This window comes from Pongo abelii, chromosome 20 (assembly GCF_028885655.2).
Source record: "Pongo abelii isolate AG06213 chromosome 20, NHGRI_mPonAbe1-v2.0_pri, whole genome shotgun sequence".
Lineage (NCBI taxonomy): Eukaryota > Metazoa > Chordata > Mammalia > Primates > Hominidae > Pongo > Pongo abelii.
The window spans coordinates 13,855,521-13,875,468 of NC_072005.2; the positions used below are offsets into that span (position 1 = coordinate 13,855,521).

The window sequence follows — 19,948 nt, forward strand, 5'->3', positions numbered from 1 at the left end:
GGTGGAGAGGGAATAAGGGCAATGAGGAGGGGAATGACACTTTGGGTGTTTTAGAAAACGTCCAGTGGCCAGGCATGGTGGCCCATGCCTGTAATCCCTTTGGGAGGCCGAAGCAGGAGGATCGCTTGAGCTCCAGAGGTCAAGGCTGCAGTGAGCTATGATTGGGCCACTGCACTCCAGCCTGGGCAATAGAGCGAGACCCCACCTCAAAAAAAAAAAGTTGAAGGTGACCATTGGGTGAGCAGGTGGTGGGCATTATGGGGCTAGGCTGGGTGGCAGGTCAAGAAGAGGAATACCCCTCCCTCCTAGAGGCTTGGGCAGGTGTGTGGGCATTGAGCCCCCTTTTTCCACCTGCAGAGCTGCTCCAGAAGGGCTCCACCTGCATCACCAACACCGAAGGATGGGTGGGGCATCCCCTGGACCCCATTGGCTGCCTCTGCAGGGCGCTCCTGGAGGCCTGTCGTCTGGAGGAGGAGACACTTACCCTTTACCCAGGTACTCACATGGGGGACTCTTGGAGGAGGTGGGACAACCCCGCCTCGTTGGCCACGCCCCCTGACCCAGTACCCCTATAAGGTAACTCCCAGACTCTTACCCTTGGCCACGCCCCTACCCTTGGCTACCTCCCCTGGCCTGTGCCCAGAGCCAATAAGCTTAGCTTCTCCTGAAAGTGAGGCCACCATAGGCCTAGCTGCTGCTAGAAGTTGGGGCTCCCGCGCTCCTCCAACCCCGTGAGTGCTGGGAGCTTCTGGGCTCTCTCTAAAGCCTACCCTGCGCCCAGGTCTCCATGCTTGAGGCCAAGGGCTACAGGGATCTTAGGGAAGGGGATCCGTCTCCAGCGGCCCTGGCCCTGTCTCCCCCAGACTCAGGCCCCGAGAAACGGAAGGTGGCCTACCAGCACGTGCCTGTGCCCGGGAGCCCTGGAGAGTCCTACTTGGTGCTGGCGCTGGAGGTGGCACTGCTGGGGCTGGGGCAGCAGCGGGCCCTGCCGGAGGGGCTGTACGCCCAGGACAAGGTGGTGCGCAACGAGGAGCAGCTGCTGGCCCTGCTGGAGGAGGTGGAGTTGGATGAGCGGTTGGTGCAGGTGCTGCGCAAGCAGGCGGGGCTGCTGCTGGAAGGTGAGGCCCCGCCCCTAGGCCTGGCTGTTCCTGAAAGGTAGGGTCCTGCCCCTGGTCCTGTAGCGGCCTGGTTGCTGCCAAGATGGGAGGCCCCGCCCCAGTCCCGCCCCTAGCCCCGCCTCCCGGTGATACTGTCCCCTCATACCTTGGCAGTTTCTAAAAGGAAAGATCCAGCTCTTTTTCCCGCCACCTAGTGCGTGCTGCCAGCCAGTAACTGCTGCGTGTGCTGAGGCGCCGCCCCCTTCCCTCCCGGGAGCCAATGAGCCAAGTGGTTGATGTTAAAGCGAGGGCGTCCCACCTTCATCCGCAACTTAGACACCGCCCCTGGCCCGGCCTGCTCCTCATTGGCCCCGCCCATGGCCAGGCCCTGTTGGCCTGTGTGTTGTGAGACTCCGTCCCCTAGCGCTACAGGGAGCCGTTTATCCCTGCCCCTTCAAGTCCCCCTACGCTATCGGACTTGCTGGTCTTGGCCGCTGGTCCCGTTCCCCAAGGCAGGTGCAGCCTCACCTCCACCCTCTGGCCCCACCTTGTATCTGAGTCCTGCCCCTCACCTGCGAGTGTGCCTGGAGTCTCTTCTTTTCCTTTTCCTTTTTTCCTTTTTTATTTTGCAACAGTCTTCACTCTGTCACCCAGGCTGGAGTGCAGCGGCGCGATCTCGGCTCACTGCAACCTCTGCCTCCCGGGTTCAAGTGATTCTTCTGCCTCAACCTCCCGAGTAGCTGGGATTACAGGCATGCGCCACCACACCCGGCTGATTTTTGTATTTTTAGTAGAGATGGGGTTTCCCCATGTTGGCCAGGCTGGTCTCAAATTCCTGACCTCAAGTGATCCGCCCGCCTTGGCCTCCCAAAGTGCTGAGATTACAGGCATGAGCCGTGGTCCCCGGCCTCCTTTTCTTTTTTTGAGACGGAGTCTCGCTCTGTCCCCCAGGTCGGAGTGCAGTGGCGCGATCTCGGCTCACTGCACCCTCCGGTCCCGGGTTCACGCCATTCTCCTGCCTCAGCCTCCCGAGTAGCTGCGACTACTTGCGCCTGCCACCACGCCTGGCTAATTTTTTTTGTATTTTTAGTAGAGACGGGGTTTCACCGTGTTAGCCAGGATGGTCTCGAACTCCTAACCTCGTGATCCACCGGCCTCGGCCTCCCAAAGTGCTGGGATTACAGGCGTGAGCCACCGCACCCGGCCCAGCCTCCTCTTTTATTTGGATTACCCAGAGACCTCAGCCTCAGCCCTGAACCCCTACCCCAGAGACCCATCTAGCCACAGCCACTCTACCCAGGGGCCAGCCCACTCTCTACTTAAAGCCTGGGGTCTAGTGAGACCTGGGGAGGGGCAGAGGCGAGCCCACACTTGGGGACTGAGCTCAGGCTGTTCCTGCAGGGGGTCCCTTCAGTGGCTTTGGGGAGGTGCTGTTCCGGGAGAGCGTGCCCATGCACACCTGTGCCCGCTACCTGTTCACCGCACTGCTGCCTCATGACCCGGACCTGGCCTATCGCCTTGCGCTGCGAGCTATGAGGTGAGGATAGGTGGCCAAGGCGGTGGCGGGGGGAGCTGGGGGGGAAGAGGGGCGGGCATGGGGGGGTAGCTCAGAGCCCCACCCGTCCAGCCTGAACTCAGCCTAGTTAATTCAGTCTCCCTCACCGTGGCATTTGATGATGCCATGTGCTTTTCGTTATTATTATTTATTTATTTATTTTGAGCTGGAGTCCTCTGTGACCCAGGCTGGAGTGCAGTGGCACGATCTCAGCTCACTGCAACCTCCACCTCCTGGGTTCAAGCAATTTCCTGCCTCAGCCTCCCGAGTGGCTAGGATTACAGGCATGTGCCACCATGCCCAGCTAATTTTTGTTTTTTGTTTTTTTGAGACAGAGTCTTGCTCTGTCGCCCAGGCTGGAGTGCAGTGGCGCGATCTCGGCTCACGGCAAGCTCCACCTCCCAGGTTCATGCCATTCTCCTGCCTCAGCCTCCCGAGTAGCTGGGACCACAGGCGCCCGCCACCACGCCCGGCTAATTTTTTGTATTTTTAGTAGAGACGGGGTTTCACCGTGTTAGTAATTTTTGTATTTTTAATAGAGACAGGATTTCACCATGTTGCCCATGTTGTCTCGAACTCCTGACCTCATGATCCACCCGCCTTGGCCTCCCAAAGTGCTAGGATTACAGGCATAAGCCACCTCGCACAGCCATGCTTTTTATTGTTAAGTATAAATGTGTGTTTTTTGTTCTGTGTTTTTTTGTTTTGAGACAGGGCCTGGCTCTGTCACCCAGGCCAGAGTAAAGTGGTGCAATCTCTGCTCAGTGCAACCTCTGCATCCCAGGCTCAAGCGATCCTCCCATCTCAGCCTCCTGAGTATCTGGGACTCCAGGCGTGCACCACTGCACTGGGCTAATTTTTGTATTTTTGGTAGAGACGGGGTTTCGCCATGTTGCTCAGGCTGGTCTCGAATTTCTCAGCTCAAGTGATCTGCCCGCCTCAGCTTTCCAAAGCTCTGGGATTACAGGCATGAGCCACTGCACCTGGCTAAATGTGTAATATTATTTTGAGTTTGAGAATATTCACATGATACATGAAAAGATACACAAAGCTGAGATCTTTTCTAGGCAGGTTTATCTCGGCCTACCCAGATCTCTCCGGAGACAAGCAGTGTTATCACTTTCGTATCTATCCTGCAAGAATTGAGGTTTCTGCAAACCCATAATCTGGAAATTGAACATTGATCCTCCTTTTATACCAGTGGTACATCCTGTATCTATTCTTTGCACCTTTTTTTCACTGAGCTTTTCATCTTACAGGATTTGTCGTATCACACAGTACGTGAATCACTGCATAGTCTTCCACTGTAAGGACACATCATAAAAGAACCAGTTGGAAGCTGATAGACATTTATGCAATTTCCAAAAAAAAAAAAAAACCGCAATAAATAACCTGGTTTTCATTTCTCGTGTACACCAGCAGATTCACGGAAGGAGAATATTTGAAAGCCAACTTGGCCGGGCATGGTGGTTACGCCTGTAATCCCAGCACTTTGGGAGGCCAAGGCAGACGGATCACCTGAGGTCACGAGTTTGAGACCAGCCTGGCCAACACAGTGAAAACCTCTCTCTACTAAAAATACAAAAATTAGCTGGGTGTGGTGGTGCGTACCTGTAATCCCAGCTACTCTGGAGGCTGAGACAGGAGAATGACTTAAACCCGGGAGGTGGAGGTTGCAAAGAGCCGAGATCGCACCACTGCACTCCAGCCTGGGAGACAGAGCAAGACTCTGTCTCCAAAAAAAAAAGGCCAACTCAATAGTAAACCATGCCCAACAAGGTGAAGCCTATTCCACACCTTCTGAAACCATCCTTCAGAGGTACCTATAAACAACTTGGGATCCAGCCTGGTGGTACACATCTATGGTCCCAGCTACTTGGGAGGCTGAGGAGGGAGGATTGCTTGAGCCCAGGAATTCAAGGCTGTAGTGATCTATGATCCCACCTATGAATTGCCACTGCACTCCAGCCTGGGCAACAGAGCAAGACCCCATCTCTCTCTTTTTTGTCCTTTTAGAGACAGTCTCGCTCCATTGCGCGAGCTGGAATGCAATGGCAGGATCATAGCTCTTCACAGCCTCGTATACTTGGGCTCAAAGGATCCTCCCACCTCAGCCTCCCAAGTAACTGGAACTATAAGTACTCGTCACCATGCCTGGCTAGTTTAAAAATTTTTTTTTTTTTTGAGAGGGAGTCTCGCTTTGTCGCCCAGGCTGGAGTGCAGTGGTGCAATCTCAGCTCACTGCAAGCTCCACTCACTGCAAGCTCCAAACCTCCCGGGTTCAAGTGATTCTCCTGCCTCAGCCTCCCAAGTAGCTGGGACTACAGTCACCCACAACCATGCCTGGTTAATTTTTTGTATTTTTAGTAGAGACGGGTTTTCACCATGTCAGCTGGGATGGTCTCATCTCCTGACCTCATGATCCGCCCACCTCGGCCTCCCAAAGTGCTGGGATTACAGGCGTGAGCCACCGCACCCGGCCTAGTTTTAAAATTTTTTTTGTAGTGATGGGATCTCATTACATTGCCCAGGTTGGTCTCAAATTCCTGGCCTCAAGCGACCCTCTCGCCTTGGCCCATCTCTTTAAAACACACAAATACACACACACACACACACACACACACACACACACACAGTTTGGAGTGTTTTTCCAGAATATTTAGAAAGAACAGCCTGTAAGAGCCAAGATTTAGACAACAGACTTTTCTATGCAAGAATTTTTTTTCTCAGCAAAATACAGCCCATGGGGCCTAATTTGGCCAACCACCTGTTTTCGTACAGCCCATGAGATAAGAATGGTTTTTACATTTATAAACGGTTGAAAAAAATCAAAAGAATATTTTGTAACACATGAAAAATATATGAAATTCAAATTTCGGTGTCCAGAAATGGTTTTATTGGCACACAGCCATGTCCATTCATCTGTGAATTGTCTGTGGCTTTTCTGGCAGAACAATGACAGAATTAAGTCATTGAAATACAGATCAGTGGCCAGGCACGGTGGCTCACATCTGTAATCCCAGCACTTTGGGAGGCCAAGACGGGCGGATCACTTGAGGACAGGAGTTCAAGACCAGCCCTGGCCAACATGATGCAACCCCATGTCTACTAAAAATACAAAAATTAGGGCCAGGAGCCATGGGTCACGCCTATAATCTTAGTACTTTGGGAGGCCGAGGAGGGCGGATCACCTGAGGTCAGGAGTTTGAGACCAGCCTGACCAACATGGAGAAACCCCATCTCTACTAAAAATACAAAATTAGCCAGGTGTGGTAGTGCACGCCTGTAATCCCAGCTACTCGGGAGGCTGAGGCAAGAGAATCGTTTGAACCTGAGAGGCGGAGGTTGCAGTGAGCCGAGATTGTGCCATTGCACTCCAGCCTGGACAACAAGAGCAAAACGCTGTCTCAAAAACATAAATAAGTAAAAAATAAAAACAAAAATACAAAAATTAGCCGGGCACAGTGGCGCACACCTGTAATCCCAGCAACTCGGGAGGCTGAGGCATGAGAATTGCTTGAGCTTGGGAGGCAGAGGTTACAGTGAGCCAAGATCGCGCCACTGCACTCCAGCTGGGTGACAGAGCAAGACTCTGTAAAAAAAAAAAAAAAAAAAGAAATACAGACCAAAGACCCTGCAAAACCCAAAATATTATTGGTCCCGCCCTTTGTAGAAAAAAGGTACTGGCCTCTTGTCTGAGTCCATGACTCAGTATCTCATATAATCTTCAAAACAACCTAGCAAAATAAGTATGTTTACTCTCATTTTCCATCTAAAGGAACAGAACAGCAAGGACATTTAGGTAATATTTGGAATGAGGCTAGCCTTGAGTCCTATTTCATGCTGTTAATCCCATCATCTGGCAACTTTGAGTAACTTTCTTTTTTTTCTTTCTTTTTTTTTTTGTTGTTGTTGAGACGGTCTCATTCTGTCACCCAGGCTGGATGGAGTGCAGTGACACTATCACAGTTCACCACAGCCTTGAACTCCCAAGCTCAAGTGATCCTCCCACCTCAGCCTTCTGAGTAGTTTGAACTACAGGAGCCCACCACCACCCTCAACTAATTTTTGTATTTTTTGTAGAGACACGGTTTCGCCATGTTGCCCATGCTGGTCTCAAACTCCTGGGCTCCAGCAATCTGCCTGCCTCAGCCTCCCAAAGTGCTAAAATTACAGGCATGAGCCACTATGCCTAGCCTTGAATAACTTTCTAAACACAAAACTGCATATATGGTGAGCCACTTAACAATATAGCTTACAAGGAGACTGAGACAGGAGAATCACTTGAGACCGGGAGTTAGAGACCAGCCTGGGCAACATAGCAAGACCCCATCTTAAAGAAAAGAAAAGAGAACAGAGAAAAGACAAGAGAAAGGGAAGGGAAAGGGAACGGAAAGGGAAGGGGAAGGGAAAGGAAAAAGAGAAAGAAAAGGCCAGGTGTGGTGGCTCACACCTGTAATCCCATCACTTTGGGAAGCTGAGATGGGCAGATCACCTGAGGTCAGGAGTTCAAGACCAGCCTGACCAACATGGATAAACCCATCTGTACTAAAAATAAAAAATTAACCTGGCTTGGTGGCACATGGCCTGTAATCCCAACTACTCAAGAGGCTGAGGCAGGGGAATCGCTTGAACCAGGGAGGTGAGGTTGCGGTGAGCTGAGATTGCGCTATTGCACTCCAGCCTGGGCAAAAAGAGTGAAACTCCGTCTCAAAAAAAAAAAGAAAGAAAAAAGCCAGGTATGGTGGCACATGCCTGTAGTCCCAGCTACTCAGGAGGCTGAAGTGGGAGGATTACTTGAGCCGAGAAGTTCGAGGCTTCAGTGAGCTATGATTGTCCCACAGGACTCCAGCCTGGGTGACAGAGTGAGACCGTGTCTCTAAAATAAGTAAATGTATCAATTTATAAACAACACTGCAGTGAACACCTTGCACACACATCTTCCATCATCTTGGGCTCTCAGGGCTCTGCTGGCTGAAGTGGGGAGGCTGGGGCAGGAGGCTTCTCTGTCTCCTAGAGAGAATGGGGACAGCAGCCCCTCCTCCTCACCGTGGCTCACTTCTCCCCTTACCCAGGCTGCCCGTACTGGAGACAGCATTTCCTGCTGGAGAACCTCATCCCAGCCCGCTGGACTCCATCATGAGCAACCGCTTCCCCCGTTGGTTCATCCTTGGCCACTTGGAGACCCGCCAGTGTGAACTGGCTTCCACCATGTTGACAGCCGCCAAGGGTGAGGCTGGCAGCTGTCCCGATTCCTTTGTCTTCCTCCTCTGTCATCTCCTTCTTCCTTCCCTCTTAACTTTCCTGCCTCCTCTTACCCTTTTACAAAATTCCACCCGCATTCTTTGAGCACCTCCTATATGTACCGGACACTGTCTCAGGTGCTGGGGATGTAGCAGGTGACAAAACTGTCCCAGATCCCCTTCCCTGTGGAATGGCATTCTAGTGGGGAGAAGAGAGTGATGCAGTAAATGAGACGGTAACAGGTGCCATGGAGTGGAATAAAACAGTTAAACATTTAAGCAGAGACTGGAAGGTGAGGTGGAGCCATGCAGGTACCTGGTGTCTTAGCTCAGGCTGCTGTAACAAAACACCAGAGACTGCATGGCTTCAACAACAAAAATTTATTTTCTCACATTTCTGGAGGCTAGAAGTCTAAGATCACTATATCAGTATGGCTAGTTCCTGGTGAGGGCTCTCTTCCCAGCTTACAGACGGCCACCTTCTTGCTTTGTTGAGAGTTGGGGGGAGTGGAGGGGGGAGTAGAGAGGAAAGTGAGAGAGAGGAGGCTGGGAGAGAGAGAGAGGGAGAAAGGAGAGATAGTAGGGGGGGATAGAGAGAGGGAGAGAGAGGAGTCAGGTGCCAGAGAGGAGAGAGAGAAGAAAGAGAAGAGGGAGAGAGGAGAGACAGAGAGGAAAAGTTAAATTTCTCCAGTGTATCTTCTTCTAAGATCACTAACCCTGTCATGAGTACCTGAACTTCATGACCTCATCTAAACCTAATTATTGGCTGGGCACAGTAGCTCATGCCTATAATCCCAGCACTTTGGGAGGCTGAGGCGGGCAAATCACTTGAGGCCAGGAGTTCGGGATCAGCGAATCACTTGAGGCTGGGAGTTCTTCAAGACCAGCCTGGCCAATATGGTGAAACCCCATCTCTACTAAAAATGCAAAAATTAGCCAGGCACAGTGGCGCACGCCTGTAATCCCAGCAATTTGGGAGGCCGAGGCCGGGGCTGGGATATCACCTGAGGTCAGGAGTTCGAGACCAGCCTGGCCAACATGGTGAAACTCTGTGTCACCTAAAAATACAAAAATTAGCTGGGCGTGGTGGCGGGCACCTGTAATTCCAGCTACTTGGGAGGCTGAGGCAGGAGAATCACTTGAACCCGGGAGGCGAAGGTTGCAGTGAGCCGACACTGCACTGTTGCACTCCAGCCTGGACAACAAGAGCAAAACTCCATCTCAAAATAATAATAATAATAATAATAATAATAATAATAATAATAGCTGACATTTGAGCAGCTCCTTGCCATGTTAAGGCCTTGCTGAGTATGGGCCCACCACCACCCTGTGAGGTGGGTTCCATTGCCTGAGTGTTACCCATTTTACAGATGGGGCAGCCAGGGCACAGAGAGGTGAAGTGACTTGCTCAGGGGTCACACAGCTAGTGGGTGGCAGGACCAGGATTTGAACCCTGGCATTCTGGGTGTGCAACCAATGCCCTTGAGATGAAGGAGAGGTCCACAGGATCCCTAGGTGGCTTTCTTTTTTTTTTTGAGATGGATATCACTCTATCATCTAGGCTGGAGTGCAGTGGTGCCATCTCAGCTCACTGCAACCTCTGCCTCCCGGGTTCAAGCGATTCTCGTGCCTCATCCTCCCAAGTAGCTGGGATTACAGGCACCCGCCACCATGCCCAGCTAATTTTTGTAGATGGGGTTTCACCATGTTGGCCAGGCTGGTCTCAAACTCTTGACCTCGTGATCCACCCACCTCGGCCTCCCAAAGTGCTGGGATTACAGGTGTGAGCCACTGCGCCCGGCCCCTAGGTGGCTTTCTGTAACAGGAAAGGGCCAGAGAGGAGATAATTGGCAAGGACTGAGGGCACTGAGGTCCGAATTTTCACAGAGCCATTGCCCAGTACACATCCCTCCACACTCACACATGTGCCCCTGGGTGGAAGGATCTGTGTGAACAGGTCAAGTGGTGGTCAGAGGCTGGTGCTGAGGTGTATCCGATGGTGTCCTCTGTCCCGCCCTTCACCCAGGAGACCCCAAGTGGCTGCACACGGTACTGGGCTCCATCCAGCAGAACATCCACTCTCCGGCCCTGCTCTTTAAGCTGGCGCAGGACGCCTGCAAGACAGCCACCCCGGTCAGCGCCCCACCAGACACCACGCTGCTGGGCATCGCACTGGAGCTGGGGCGGCAGGTGAGGGCTGCCAGGTGGATGCGGGAGGGCGATGCTGGCTCGGGGCCAGGACTGACTGTGAGCTGCGCCTCCGGGGGCATGGGCTGAGTGTGAGCCACTTCGCTGGGGGCCCGGCGTTTGCGTGAGCTGTTCCTCTGTGGCTGGGGACTGAGCGAGAACCACTCCCCTTGGGGCGGGGACTGTGAGTGAGACACACCTCCGAGGGCGTGGCCTGAGTGTGGGCCACTCCCTTGGGGGCGTGGCGTGAGTGAGCCTCTCCCCTGGGAATGGGGACTGGATGAATCGTGTCTCTGGGGATGGGGTCTTTATGTGGGCCACACCTCTGCAGGTGGGGCCTGAGTGTGAACCTCACTTTTAGGGGCGGGGCCACAGAAGGGCAAGGTCTGTAAGTCTTGGGAGTGTGGGAATGGGGTTCCCAGTAGGGATGAAGCCTATGAATTATTAATAGAAACCGTCTATAGAGGAGACTGAGGTCTAGGGGAGAGTTGTCACTGGAGCGGAGAGGCAGGGCCTGCAAGCCAGCAGATGGATCGCAAGTGGAGCCTGGGGGTGGGGCCTGGGAGTGATGTGCTATTGGTTAAGGATCATGGGCGGGTGGGTTTGAAGCCGAAGGTGGGGCAGAGCCTAGCAATAAGGAGCTTCCTTGGGGGCGGGGCCTGAAGAGGATTGCCGCCTAAGGAGAGGGATTCACCACTGAGGGGGCTGGCCTGGCGGAACGTCTTGAAGATGAGATGCCAACTCTAGGGGTGGGGTCTGTGGTTGAAAGTCCTGTATGAACCCAGGTGTGGTGGCTCACATCTGTAATCCCACACTTTGGGAGGCCGAGGGGGGCAGATCACGAGGCCAGGAGTTCAAGACCAGCCTGGCCAACATGATGAAACTCTGTCTCTACTAAAAATACAAAAATTAGCCAAGCGTGGTGGCACGCGCCTGTAATCCCAGCTACTCGGGAGGTTGAGGCAAGAGAATCGCTTGAACCCGGGAGGCAGAGGTTGCAGTGAGCCGAAATCACACCACTGCACTCCAGCCTGAAGGACGGAGCAAGACTCCGTCTTGGGAAAAAAAAAAAAAAAAAAAAAAGTCCTGTATGCAGGGCCTGCAGCTGAGTGTCTGGGTCATCCCCAGGGGCCGAACAAAGGGTAGTCCTGCAAGGCCAAATCTTGGGTGCAGCTTGCTGGAAAGGTGTCATTGGTAGGGTGTGGGCCTCATGGGACCTGGAGGAGGGTGGGGTCTGCAGGATAGACAGGTAAGGGGCGGGGCCTCAAAGTGTGGCAGAAGTTCACTAAGAAGATAAGGAACAGGGCCGGGCACAGTGCCTCACACCTGTAATTCCAGCATTTTGGGAGGCCAAGGTGGGAGGATTGCTTGGGGCCGAGGAGTTTGAGATTGGCCTGGACAACATAGTGAAACCCCCATCTCTACAAAAAACTTCAAAAATTAGCCAGGTGTGATGGTGCACCTCTGTAGTCCCAGCTCCTCAGGAGGATCGCTTGAGACCAGGAGTTTGAGGCTGCAGCAGTGAGCTATGATCTTGCCACTGTACTCCAGGTAACAGAGCAAGAAGACCCCAACTCTAAAAGAAAAAAACAGAAAAGAAAAAAGAAGTTGGGGCCAGGCCCTGTGGTTCACGCCTGTAATCCCAGCACTTTAGGAGGCCGATGCGGATCGCTTGAGGCCAGGAGTTCAAGACCAGCCTGGCCAACACAGCAAAAACCCGTCTCTCCCAAAAATTAGCCATGCGTGGTGGTGGACGCCTGTAGTCCCAGCTGCTCAGGAGGCCGAGGCAGGGGAATCACATGAATCCAGGAGGCATAGGTTACAGTGAGCCGAGAGACCACAACTGCACTTCAGCCCTGGCGAGAGTGAGACCCTCAAAAAAAAAAAGAAAGAAACTTGGGGACCTTCCCAAGTAGAACAAACAAGGGCCAGCAGGGTGCAGAATCAGCCCTGGACAGCCTCCTGATTGGAGCTGTTGTAGGGTGGGGAGCAAGACAAGGAGCTTTCAGAGGCTACTCATGAGGTAGGAGCTTACAGAAGGCGGGGTCTGCAGGATAGGACCTATGGGTGGGGCCCCAGGGGAGAGGCAAGCATGTGAGCTACTGATTGGTGGTGGGACCTAGCAGAGGTGGGGCTTATACAGCAGGTGCTTTGAGGCAAGGGAGAGGAGCCCACAGGAAGCATGGAGGTTTCAGGAGAGAGGGGACAGGTTGGTTTGTTCCGGCATAGGATCTATGAGGTAGGATCTGGGGTAGGATCCGTGAGGCCTCACTTCAGAAGAACAGCAACAACAGCAGTGATATCAACAGCTGACATTACCTGAGAGCATTTTCAAGCAACAAACACCTTGCAGAAAGCTTCACCTATGCAATTTTGTTTACTTCTCACAACAATCAGGCTGGGTGCAGTGGCTCACGCCTATAATCCCAGCACTTTGGGAGGCTGAGGCAGGCGGATCACTTGAGGTCAGGAGTTCGAGACCAGCCTGGCCAACATAGTGAAACCCCGTCTCTACTAAAAATACAAAAATTAGCTGAGCATGGTGGCGGGTGCCTGTAATCCCAGCTACTTGGGAGCCTGAGGCAGGAGAATGCTTGAACTTGGGAGGCGGAGGTTGTAGTGAGCCAAGATCGCACCACTGCATGCCAGTCTGGGTGACAGAGCAAGATTCCATCTCAAAAAAAACAAAACAAAAAAAAGAAAAAACAACAATCCTATGAGACAGACACTATTTTATCTCCATTTTCTAGGTAATTGAGGCCCAGAAAGTTGAGATCACTTACGCAGGTTCATTGGATCAGCTTTAACCTCCAAGTGTTTCTGGGGTCCTCCATCTCCCAACGCCTCTCCATAGGCCAGCCCAAGACTCAGGCTAACCCCCTTCTCCCCACCCCTTCCCGGCAGGTGATGCGGATGACTCTGAACGTAATGACCTGGCGGCGGAGGGAGATGGTGCGCTGGCTGGTCAGCTGTGCCACAGAGATTGGTGAGAGCCCCTAAGGGGACCTGCCACCCACCTCGCTGTTCTGGTTCTGCAGAGGGCACTGAGAGGACCAGGCAGACAAGAAAGAGAGAAGTGGCTGGGCGCGGTGGCTCACGCCTGTAATCCCAGCACTTTGGGAGGCCAAGGCGGGAGGATCACTTGAGCCCAGGAGTTCAAGAGCAGCCTGGGTAACATAGTGAGACCCCATCTCTACAAAAAATTAAAAATTAGCTGGGCGTGGTGGCATGTGCCTGTAGTTCCAGCTGCTTGGGAGGCTGAAGCAGGAGGATGGATCGCTTGAGCCCAGGAGGTCAACGCTACAGTTAGCCATGATCATACCACTGCACTCCAGCCTGGGCGACAGAGGAAAACCTCCTCTGGAAAAAAAAAAAAGAGAGAGAGAGACAGAAGCAAGCCAGGCATGGTGGCACACACCTATAGTCCTATCCAGGGGGCTGAGGTGGGAAAATCACTTGAGCCCAGGAGATTGAGGCTGCAGTGAGCTGTGATTGTGCCACTGCATTCCAGCCTGAGTGGCAGGGTGAGACCCTGTCTCTAAAAAATTGTTTAACAAAAAGAAAGAGGGCCAGGCGCAGTGGCTCACACCTGTAATCCTAGCACTTTGAAAGGCCAAGGCGGTGGATCACTTGAGGTCAGGAGTTCGAGACCAGCCTGGCCAACATGGCAAAACCCCATCTCTACTAAAAATACAAAAATTAGCCAGGTGTGCTGGTGTGCCAGCTACTCGGGAGGCTGAGGCAGGAGAATTGCTGGAACCCGGGAGACAGAGGTTGCAGTGAGCCAAGAACTCACTACTGCACTCCAGCCTGGGTGACAGAGCAAGACTCTGTCTCAAAATGGGCAGATCACAAGGTCAGGAGATTGAAACCATCCTGGCTAACACGGTGAAACCCCGTCTCCACTAAAAATACAAAAAACTAGCCGGGCGTGATGGCGGGCCCCTGTAGTCCCAGGTACTCAGGAGGCTGAGGCAGGAGAATGGCGTGAACCCAGGAGGCAGAGCTTGCAGTGAGCCGAGATGGTGCCACTGCCCTCTAGCCTGGGCGACAGAGCGAGACTCCATCTCAAAAAAAAAAAAAAGGAAAGAGAAGTAGAGACTCTTCCCTGATTCCAGCCTGTGCTCAGGGCTTGGCCGGGAGGGAATGGCTGGCCAGCCGATGGAGCTGGACAAAGGCCTAGAGGCTGGCCAGGCTAATGTGGCTGCAGGGGGTTGAGGGGGTTGCAGAAATAGGCTCCAAAGCTTAGCCTTCTACCACGTGATTCCCACCTAGTCCAGTTGCGCCCTGATGATTTGGAAAGGAAGTTTCTGTTCAGCATTGTGTGGAGGTGGAAGTGGAGGTGGCAGTGTCATGGTTAACCCACACATACATGTACGTGTCTTTGCCCCCCCTCCTGATGGATTTCCCTCCCTCACCTCCCACCAGGCCCGCAAGCCCTGATGAATATCATGCAGAACTGGTATTCCTTATTCACACCGGTGGAGGCAGCTACCATCGTGGCAGTGACGGGCACCACACACGCCACTCTGCTGCGACTGCAGCTAGACACACCCCGGAGGGAGGAGCTCTGGGCCTGCGCCCGCACCCTGGCCTTGCAGTGCGCCATGAAGGACCCTCAGAACTGCGCCTTGCCTGCCCTGACCCTGTGCGAGAAGAACCACTCTGCCTTCGAGGCGGCCTACCAGATCGTGCTGGACGCGGCGGCCGGTGGCCTGGGCCACGCCCACCTCTTCACTGTGGCCCGCTATATGGAGCACCGCGGGCTGCCGCTCCGGGCCTACAAGCTGGCGACGCTGGCCCTGGCACAGCTCAGCATCGCCTTCAACCAGGACAGCCACCCTGCCGTCAACGACGTGCTTTGGGCCTGCTCGCTCAGCCACTCCCTGGGCCGGCACGAGCTCTCTGCCATCGTCCCCCTCATCATCCGCAGCATCCACTGTGCCCCAATGCTGTCCGATATTCTGCGCCGCTGGACTCTCTCGGCTCCCGGCCTGGGCCCCTTAGGGGCACGCCGGGCCGCCAAGCCACTGGGTGCCGACCGGGCGCCGCTCTGCCAGCTCCTGGACGCGGCAGTCACCGCCTACATCACCACCAGCCACTCGCGCCTCACGCACATCAGCCCGCGGCACTATGGGGATTTCATCGAATTCCTGGGCAAGGCCCGGGAGACCTTCCTGTTGGCGCCCGACGGGCACCTCCAGTTCGCACAGTTCTTGGAGAACCTCAAACAGACCTACAAGGGCAAGAAGAAACTCATGCTTTTGGTGCGGGAGCGTTTTGGTTGAGGGACTGGGGTGCGTGGGAGTGGGGATCCCCCTCGCCCCTGCCTCCCCCACCCTTGCTCTCCAATTAGGCCCACGTGGCATTTCAGTATTATTAAGTCAGGGAAGGAGCCCGGCTGGAGATGGGGGGCACGGGAAGCAGCATCCTGCCACGTGTGTGCCTGGGAGTCTGTGAGCAAGTGTGCAAGACTCCAGAAGCAGAAGCCATACTGCCACCCAGAAGCCTGGAAGGGGTGTGTGCTTGGGCTGCTGGTATGACCCCACTTTGGGCACCCCAAAAGCAATAGGCAAACTCCCCTTACCCAGACTGGCTTGGGCTCCAGGAGGGAGGCTGGGAGGCAGGACTTTCCAGAAATCGGCCCTCTAAGTCAATGTAGCACATTTTCACCCAACCCCACCCTGGGTGGCCAGGGGTCCTCCCCCACCCCCTACTGCTCAGGGCCCCCCGTTATGCCACCTCCAAAGTGGCTGCCCAGCCAGGACCAATGGCTCACCCCCACTGAAGGAATTGAAGAGGCCTCAGGCCTCAGCCTCATACCTCACCCCCTTATCCTCCTATCCGGCCAGGACCCCCATTTCCTTGGGCACTAGGGTCCCAGGGTGGGCTCAGGGTTGGGGAAGTCCTCACTGCCCTCTCCTCACCTGCTAGTCACTGGACGTACAACTCAGGAACTGAGCGAGGCTCACACTGCCCCTCCCAACCTGGGGTCGGGGGACATAGACGCGAGAGAGCCAGAGACCCCCACCCCCGATCTGGAAAGGAAAGAGACCTGCATCTTGGTGTTTTTCTGGCTCTCTTTTTCACCCTTTCTCCTCCTGTCTTTCTGCTTCGCCCCTTCGTCTTACTCTGTTTTCATTTTTCCCGGCACTTACCTGCCTTTCTCTCTGCACCTAAGTCCCCGCTGCCCTCTCTCTTTGGCCATCCTTCCTTTCCCCCACCTTGACCCAGGGAGGAGAAGGGAGAACATCACCCCCCAAGTCACCCCCACATCTTTTCCCTTCTTGTATATTAAGGACAAAAGATCACATCATTTTGTAACTTTTTTTCTATTTATTGAACGGTGTATTATATGTCCTTTTCCTTTTTTTTTTTTCAAAGATTGAACAGAAATTTTTCTTTTTAATTTTATTTTGAGACTGGGGTGCATCTCCAGAGCCACTCACACCCTCAACCTCGTTTCCTCCGGAAAAAAAAAAAAAAATGTCTGGCCTTATTTCTGGGTGCAGCGCCAAGCAAGGGGTGGGATGGGAGTGACTGCTGGCTTCATTCTATGGTAATTATGTAAATATTTCTCTTTTTTTTTTTTGGTCTTTCTCTGTTGCCCAGGCTGGAGTGCAGTAGCACGATCTGGGCTCACTGCAAGCTCCACCTCCCAGGTTCAAGCGATTCTCCCGGCTCAGCCTCCCGAGTAGCTGCGATTACAGGCATGCGCCAACACACCGGGCTAATTTTTGTATTTTTTAGTAGAGACGGGGTTTCGCCATGTTGGCCAGGCTGGTCTCGAACACCTGACCTCAGGTGATCTGCCCGCCTCAGCCTCCCAAAGTGCTGGGATTACAGGCGTGAGCCACCGCGCCCGGCCTTATGTAAATATTTCAAAACAGGGCTGGACAGCTCACCATTAGGGAACACAGGGCCGAATGCGTTACCGCTGTCATTTAATCACCGCAGCCCTATGAGCTGGTAGGATTATCGTTTCCATTTTACAGATGAGAAAACTGAGGTTGCAAAGTGGAAAGAAAGGGCACCCAGCGGCCGGGCGCCGTGGCTCACGCCTGTAATCCCAGCACTTTGGGAGGCCGAGGTGGGCGGATCACGAGGTCAGGAGATCGAGACCATCCTGGCTAACACGGTAAAACCCCATCTCTACAAGATACAACAAAAAATTAGCCAGGCGTGGTGACGGGCGCCTGTAGTCCCAGCTACTAGGGAGGCTGAGGCAGGAGAATGGCGTGAACCCGGGAGGTGGAGCTTGCAGTGAGCCCAGATCGCGCCACTGCACTCCAGCCTGGGCGACAGAGCGAGACTCCGTGGGGGGTGGGGGGGGAGGGCACCCAGCTAGGACGTTTGATTTAGGACCTGGTTGGGGCCACTGACCCCTGCCAACCCTGGCTGCAGGGCCCTTGAGCCCCTAGGAAGGGCCAAGATGGGGGTGGGGGGCGCCCTGGCTCCAGACACCAATATTGGGGGTCCTTGTCTCCAAATTGCTGAGTATGGGAGGCTGTGGCAGGTGTTGGTGCAGCTGGATGGGGAAGACACCCCGATCAAAAGCGGGAACCCCGAGTTTAGACTCGACCTCGGTGGGCGGGGCTCTGGCCAAGAGAATAAAAACGGAGTGGGCGTGGTCGGTGCGTGGACACTCGCCAGGGGACGTGGCCAGGGCGTGTCTGGGATCTTGCGCCACTGAAGAGGCTCCCAGTCGCCAAATAGAGTGAGGGATCCAAAGGACGGCGAGAAAGCCCGTGGTTGTCTAATCGTCCCTGGCTCCCCGAGAAGCAGTTTCCTCAGGGCCTTCCTGCCTTTTGGACGAATGGAGATACTGTGTCTGGGTCACTGCCAGGGCCGGGGCAGGAGAGGACAGAGGCTTCCCGGAGTGGCGGGGCCCGTCGCTAGAGGGCGGTGCCCGCAGTCGGGGGCGGGACTTTGGCGGCGCTGGGCATGGGGATTGGCTTTTCGCACCGCCCCTCCGCTCGAGTGGGCCAATCGGAGACGGCCCCACCTCCTGCCCCGCCGCGCGTATTCCCGCAGGTATGTGCGGGCGGACCCGGGACTGCCCCGCACGCTCCGTGGCGCCGCCTCGAGGTCTGGGACAGTGGAGGTGGGTGGAGAGCCCGGAGTGCACCCCTTGTGGTCCCTGCCGCCTTCGGACCTGGGGGACCCTTTACTGTACCCCTCAGGTGTCACCCACGAATGTTCCCATGTACCTGGGGCATCACGCAGGTCCCAGCCACATCCAAATGTCCCCCCTTAAGAACTGGGGTTTCCTTCATGTCACATCCCTCAAACCCAAGTTCCCCTCCAGCATTCTCAGATACCAGGCACCCCAAATCTTCCCCTGAGGCCTGAGTAATCCCGTAGGTGCAAGTTTCCCCCAAATGTCACTAGCTCAAGACCCTCAGATCCTGGTTATCGCCACATGTCACCCCTCAGGCTCAACGCTTCCCTCAGGGTCACCCCACCACCACTTCAGATCAGCTTCCATCCTCCCTTGATCAGCGACGTGAAAATCTCTCCACTCTAGGGTTTCCCTCATGGTCACCCCACGATCCAGGACACCCCCAAGGTCACCTTTCCGAGCACGGGATACCCTGCTGCACAGAGCAGGTGGGGCAGGGATGGGCAGGCAGGAGCCTGGAGTGCCAGGACGGTAAATTCAGGCCAATCAAAAGCTGAAACTCCAGCGATGGGAGGCAGGAGTGAATCACAGACCAGACCTTCAGGAATGAAGTCAGGGCAACTTTTATTTACTTGAACAACAGACATGACACACAGCACAATCTCTCCTCTCCATCCCATCCCAAGCTTCTGTCCATGACTACCCAGGGCGGGGAAAAAGGCAATGGCCCAGCCCTGATGACCTGGGGACTTCATTGTGCCTCCTCAGTCCCACCCAGAAAAAAGCCTCCTCCCATCTGATTTCAAGATAGTGGAGAGAGGCCAGGCACAGTGGCTCACACCTGAGCCACCTGTAATTCCGGCGCATTGGGAGGCTAAGGTGGGAGGATGGCTTGTGGCCAGGAGTTCGAGAACAGCCTAGGCAACATAGTGAGACCCGCCCCTCCATCTCTACAAAAATTAAAATTAAAAAAATTAGCCAGGTGTGGTGGCGCATACCTGTAGTCCCAGGTCTACTGGGGAGGCTAAGGCAGGAGGATCACTTGTGCCCAGGCGTTCAAGATTGCAATGAGCCATGATCACACCAGCCTGGTCAAGATGGTGAAACCCCGTCTCTACTAAAAATACAAAGATTAGCCGGGCATGGTGGTGGGTGCCTGTAAGCCCAGCTACTTAGGAGGCTGAGGCAGGAGAATCGCTTGAACCCAGGAGGCAGAGGTTGTAGTGAGCCAAGATCATGCCACTGCACTTCAGCCTGGGCAACAGAGTGAGACTCCGTCTCAAAAACAAACAATAAAAGGCTGGGCACGGTGGCTCACAGCCGTAATCCCAGCACTTTGGGAGGCTAAGACGAGAGGATTGCTTGAGGTCAGGAGTTCAAGACCAGCCTGGGTAACATGGCGAAACCCCGTCTCTACAAAACATAAAAACAATTGGCCGGGGCAGTGACTCACACCTGTAATCCCAACACTTCGGGAGGCTGAGGCGGGCAGATCACCTGAGGTCAGGAGTTCGAGACCAGCCTGGCCAACATGGCGAAACTCCATCTCTACTAAAAATACAAAAAGTAGCCGGGTGTGGTGGTGTGCACCTGTAATCCCAGCTACTTGGGAGGCTGAGGCAGGAGAATCGTGTGAACTGGGGAGGCAGAGGTTACAGTGAGCCGAGATCGAGCCATTGCACTCCAGCCCAGATGACAGTGCGAGACTCCATCTCAAAAAAAAAAACAGTCCTAACTCTTCCCT

At 54.3% G+C, this 19,948-nt stretch overlaps 1 protein-coding gene across 2 annotated transcripts in view; it reads left to right on the forward strand.

The window, feature by feature from the left end:
- Positions 1–19,319, forward strand: part of ZSWIM4 (zinc finger SWIM-type containing 4) — a 40,580-nt gene extending 21,261 nt beyond the window's left edge. For both annotated transcript variants that reach the window (XM_024238267.3, XM_024238268.3), the window contains exons 8-14: positions 358–495; positions 864–1,118; positions 2,499–2,634; positions 7,728–7,882; positions 9,922–10,085; positions 12,987–13,068; positions 14,511–19,319. In XM_024238267.3, the coding sequence (XP_024094035.1) occupies positions 358–495; positions 864–1,118; positions 2,499–2,634; positions 7,728–7,882; positions 9,922–10,085; positions 12,987–13,068; positions 14,511–15,370 (1,790 nt within the window). In that variant the 3' untranslated portion in view covers positions 15,371–19,319. The remainder of the gene's footprint in view (positions 1–357; positions 496–863; positions 1,119–2,498; positions 2,635–7,727; positions 7,883–9,921; positions 10,086–12,986; positions 13,069–14,510) is intronic.
- The last annotated feature ends 629 nt before the right edge of the window (positions 19,320–19,948 follow it).